Below are 5204 nucleotides of genomic sequence, written 5' to 3'. Positions count from 1 at the left end.
GCGGCCAGCACGAACTGGTTGATCATGACCTGGTGCCGCAGCTCATCCATGTTCACCGACATGGCTCCGGCCGGCGCGCACTCCCGGGCTCGGCGGCCGCGGGAGGCCGGCTGCCCTCCGCTCGAGCTCGCCGCCGCCGCCCGCGGCCTCCGGACCCTCGGCCGCCGCGCCGCCCGCCTGGCGAGTGTTGTTGTCCGACTCGCGCTGCCGGCCGACACCACAAACAACAGCGCGGGGCGGGGCCGCGTGTCCCAACGTTCGGGGGCCGAGAGCCGCCGCCGCTGATTGGCCCGCTCCGCTCGGCCGGGGCCCGGTTCCCGTGCGGACGTTCGATTCGAATCCTGCGGCCTGCGGGCCCGCACTGTTTCTCTTTTTGCCTGGCCGCGCCCATTGGCGGACGTCGGCGCCGTGGGGCTCCCGGGCATTGGCCAGACGCTGTGTTTTGGCTCGTTTGGGCTCCTGATTGGCCCCGACCCGGCGTTTGGGGCGGAGCCGCGCCATCTGATTGGTCTCCCGTGAGTCTGTTTGAACTCAACTTGAAAACCTTGAGTGCCAGCTGATTGGCTGAGGCGCCTCTATTTGCTGTTGTAGTCTTGGGGGGGTGGTGCGGCCAAGTTCATTCATTACTTCATTGAAACTGAACATGCTCAGCTGGAAAAGCAAGACAGTGGCTTTGACTCACTTCCTCTGAAAGATGTGGTCATCTCGAGAAACACAGTGATCAAAATAGGAAACAGAGTCTTTTAAGCTGCTCAACTCAAAATTGTTTATTTTTTTTAAACTTTCAAGCCGCTCTACTTTTTTTTTTTTTTTTTTGCTTTTTATTGAAGTGTAATGTAGTCTCTTCATGCCTCCTTCCAGTCCAACCCACCCCAAAAGCCCAACAGTCTTTCCCTACGTTTTTAGGCCAAAAACTTGGCTTTCTGAAGATGTAAACTAATGTTAATGTACATTAAATATAATCGAAAGGAGAAAATGAGACTTTCTCAGACACCAATATTGAAAACTAAAAAAAAAAAAAAATGTTTTTCCATAAATTGATTGACCTAACTGAAACTTTGTTTCTATACAGGTACTGGCTCTCAACTCTAGATATTTAAAAACAAAGTTTATTTATATACACTGAGCTTCCATCTTCTGAATTAGATTTAACCTTCAAGTTTTGTGCTTGGGAATTGTCAGGATGGGAGAAGAACTAGGAGTTTAAGCAGACTGAAGACAGGCCAGAGAATTTAGAACGGTAAATAAACATTGCTAGGAATTCACTGTGAGAATTTCTGTTTCTGAAAAACTTTGTAAGTTCTGGATCTAAAATACCAATCAAAGAGAACACTGTAATTAATTATGAGTCTTCAGAACAGGAGGCTAAAGGAAAGGAAGCCATGATTCTATTTTGACTTTGCCTGAAGTGGATTTAACTCTCCATCTAAGAAAACCTAACCATATTAAAAAAAAAAAAAAGAATATAAATAAGGAAAAAGTTACACCCAATGTTTATGTACTGATGAAAACCAGCTTCAGGCACTATAATGAGTTTGTCCCATTTAGTTAGTCCCTTTGTTTGTTTGTTTGTTTTGAAGGAGCAGGAGTCAGCTTTTTGCCTGCCCAGACCCATTTCTGTTGCCGTAACTGTACTTCGCTCCCTCCAAGTTTGCATGGGCTGAGACCTGGAGTGTGGCTGAAGAGTCAAGTACAGCTTGCAGCCCTTCCCTTCCAGTAATTGCAAGGTGAAAACAAAAGTGAGCAGCCAGCAGTTGCGATTTGCCAGGGAGCCTGGGCCACAAGCAGCCTCAGAACAAGGAAGTACTGTGACTGTGCGGCTCCAGTTTTCGCAAGTACATACAGGTGTCCAGCATGCCAGGGCCATGAGTAGTAGGACCGAACTGGGCAGAGGCATTGCAGGCTGCAGGAACCCTTATGTCTGTTTGTTTGTTTTGACTACGCCTTGCAGCATGTGGGACCTTAGTTCCCCGACCAGGGATCAAACCTGTGCCCCTTGCAGTAGAAACACAGAGTCTTAACCACTGGACCACCAGGGAAATTCCAGGAGCCCTTTTGTTTTGTTCTGTTTAGTACCTAAGTTGTGTCTGACTCTTTGTGACCCCATGGACTGTAGCCCTCTAGGTTCTTCTGTCCATGGGATTTTCCAGGCTAGAATACTGGAGTGGGTTGCCATTTCCAGGAAGACACAGGTCCTGAAAACACCAAAATTGCCAAAGCTATTTTTTCTTGGGTATCAATGTGCTCTGTTCTGAAGCTTTCTTTAATGTTTACCATTTGCAGGGCACAGCTGTAGACGCCCAGCAGAGGCATGGAAGACCAGGCCCCCGAGCCGTTCTGGTTATCTGCTGTGGACATAAAGTCAACTTGGGCAGAGAAAGCAACAGAATTCTGCCTCTGATTTGTAGCTGTGAGTAGTGGAGATGCTTAATCAATACTTTGGCTTCTGAGAATCTGTTTGGCAATGAATAGGAGTAGGGCTTCCCCTTCCCAGGCTGGGAAACAGGAGTGCCCCCCTCCTGGGAGCACAGGGAAAATGAATGAGGTCATGTTTGTAGAGGGCTTTGAGCTGTTGGGACGAAAGCAGCTCCCCAAGTGCAAGGTGTTATTAACCGAAGGTATTATTATTTTCATCCGAGAGGACAGAGCGCAGCAGGCAAAACAGAGCAATAAAAGCATGCCCATTAATAGCGAATAAAGTACAGTAGTAGTCTCGGAAGGAACAAAATCCTTGTTACATCAATGGTCTAGGCTACAGAAAGAGCCATGATACAACAACTAGGAGAAACAGTCTTAGCTAGTATTTCCTCGGGGGCAGGGGAGGTGGGACGGGGGTCCAGATAACAAGGATGTTGGGAATGCAAGTCCTGAATTGGTGGAGAGACAGGCAACAATAAATCGCTGGATCGTCACCAACAGTTGCAATTAACCAAGCATTTCTGGTGAGCCAGGCATCTCTTGAAGAGTTTATTGTTGTTTAGTCGCTCAGTGGTGTGCGACTCTTTGCAACCCAGTGGACTAGCCCACCATATTCCTCGATCCATGGGATTTCCCAGGCTAGAATAGTGGAGCGAGTTGCCATTTCCTTTTCCAGGAGATCTTCCTGACCCAGGGATCAAACCCAAGTCTCCTGCCTGGCAGGCAGATTCTTTACCGCTGAGCCACCAAGGAAGTCTTTCAAAGAGTTTACTGTCTGTTAACTCATTTCAATCCACGACAATCCAGAATTCCATTTCACAAGCGAAGCAATTAAGGCACAGAGGAGGGGAGGAGCTTACCTAAGGTCACAGTAGTAAATGCTGGAGTGAAGCATCAGCCGGTGTAGTTCCAGAACCTTGTGGTTAACCATTACACCACACTACCTTCCTTAATGCTGTACTGTCACCTCAGTGGGGCTCACAAAGAGCCATCAAGGGCACTGGGACTTGCACAGGGGTTGCTTGGAAAGAAATGAGCCGCAGATGAGGAAAAGGAGGCATCTGCTCTCTTGGGCAATCATGGGGGAGGGGTGGAGAATTGACATTCCCAGGCCATCTCTGATGTACATTCCATTCCTATTTCTTTCTTCTTCCTCTCTACTTCTTATTCTCTGACCCAAACAGATCCAACAGAACTGAGAGAAGGACTTCCTTGGCGGTCCAGTGGTTAAAACTCTACACTTGCAATGCAGTGGGGCGTGGGTTTGACCCCTGGTCAGAGAACTGAGATCCCACATGCTGTGTAGAACAGCCAAAAAGTTAAAAAACAAAACAACAACTGAGAGGGGGAACTTGAGGACTCTTGGTATGTAAGACCCACCATATGCAGTCCCCTTGCTGAAATTTTGTACCCCCTGAACATCTTCTATGGTTTGAAACTTCCAATAGGCTTTGAGGCTCAGAGAGGGCGAGGAACTTATTCAAAGTCACTGCTTGACTTATGGGAACACTAGGATTAGATCTTTCCTTCTTTCCTTCCTTCCCTCCCTCCTCAAATTCTTATTTCTTGTTTCCCTACTGTTGCTTCAAGATACCGAGACAATAGGACAAGGTGGCCAGGAGAAGCAGAAAGATGTTGAGAGGAAAGAATCATGGGAGGGGATGTAGTGTCAGGGAAGGGGGTCGAATGCAGACAGAGTTCGAGGGGCAGCTGGATTAGGCTGGAGGTTAGGCCTGCCTCTCCTTTTATGGACTTCTAAAGCAATTGCCAACTCTTGCTTGTTTGACACAACCTATTTTTTTTTAACTTTTTTTTTCTGTTGCGGTGGGTCTCAGTTGCAGTGTTGGGGCTTCTCTCTAGCTGCAGCCCGTGGGCTCTAGAGCGCTCAGCAGTTGCGACACAGGGGCTCAGTAGCCCTGTGGCATGTGGGGTCTTATTTCTCTGACCAGGGATCGAACCTGAGTTCCCTGCATTGCAAGGCTATTTCTACTATATGATGGTTAAGGTAAACTTGGCCCCTTGTTTTTCTAGTCTTTTTCCTTAAAGAAAGGGCTTCCGTAATGGCTCAGATGGCAAAAAATCTGTCTACAATGCAGGAGACCCAAGTTTCATCCCTGGGTCGGGAAGATCTCCTGGAGAAGGAAATGGCAACCCACTCACTCCAGTATTCTTGCCTGGAGAATTCCATGGACAGAGGAGTCCATGGAGTTGCAAAGAGTTGGACACAACTGAGCGACTAACTTTCCTTAATGGAGATGGGGGCTTGGTGCAGTAACACGTCTACTCCAGGCAAATCCCAGTCCCCCTCTGTGATCATTGAGATTTACGTCTGTCGAGAATGTTCCCTGAACCCAGCTCTGTGCTATTCTTTATTTGGATTACCTTTTTTAATACAACAGCCCAGTGAGGTGAGGCCTGTGCTTATGCCCAATTAACAAAGAAGAAAAGCGGGGTCAGAGAGGTAATAATTGGCCAAGTCACCAGTTCGCTCAGGGTGCAGTTGAGGTCTGAACCCAGGTCCACGTGTTTGCTCCCAGAGCTTATGCTCTTCAATATCGCCGGCTCCTTTCTAGCTCTGTCCACCTGCTGGAATCCACCTTCAGTGATACTAAAACTGGTCTGTATTGTTGGAAGTAGTGGGAAGGTCAAAGCCAGACCTCAGGGATGAGTTCATACTGGTTTATACCAGATTACGTTTTCACTAGATGTCACATGTCCACAAGGGACAAAGTTCATACCACTCCCAGCAGAGTTAAGGGCATTTCCCAGAAGCACCACTGGTGGTC

General features: G+C 48.0%; 1 protein-coding gene across 1 annotated transcript in view; it reads right to left on the bottom strand.

The window, feature by feature from the left end:
- UBALD2 (UBA-like domain containing 2) overlaps nucleotides 1–368 on the bottom strand; it is a 6011-nt gene extending 5643 nt beyond the window's left edge. Inside the window, exons 1-2 of the mRNA XM_010856508.1 lie at nucleotides 159–368; nucleotides 3–93 (exon numbers count right to left, since the gene is read on the bottom strand). Coding sequence (XP_010854810.1) covers nucleotides 3–62 — 60 coding nt within the window. The 5' untranslated portion in view covers nucleotides 63–93; nucleotides 159–368. The remainder of the gene's footprint in view (nucleotides 1–2; nucleotides 94–158) is intronic.
- Nucleotides 369–5204: the final 4836 nt, after the last annotated feature.

This window comes from Bison bison, unplaced genomic scaffold (assembly GCF_000754665.1).
Source record: "Bison bison bison isolate TAMUID 2011002044 unplaced genomic scaffold, Bison_UMD1.0 scf7180017864371, whole genome shotgun sequence".
NCBI lineage: Eukaryota > Metazoa > Chordata > Mammalia > Artiodactyla > Bovidae > Bison > Bison bison.
Note: the sequence above shows the minus strand (reverse complement) of the source record. Positions and strands in the feature narration are given on the sequence as shown.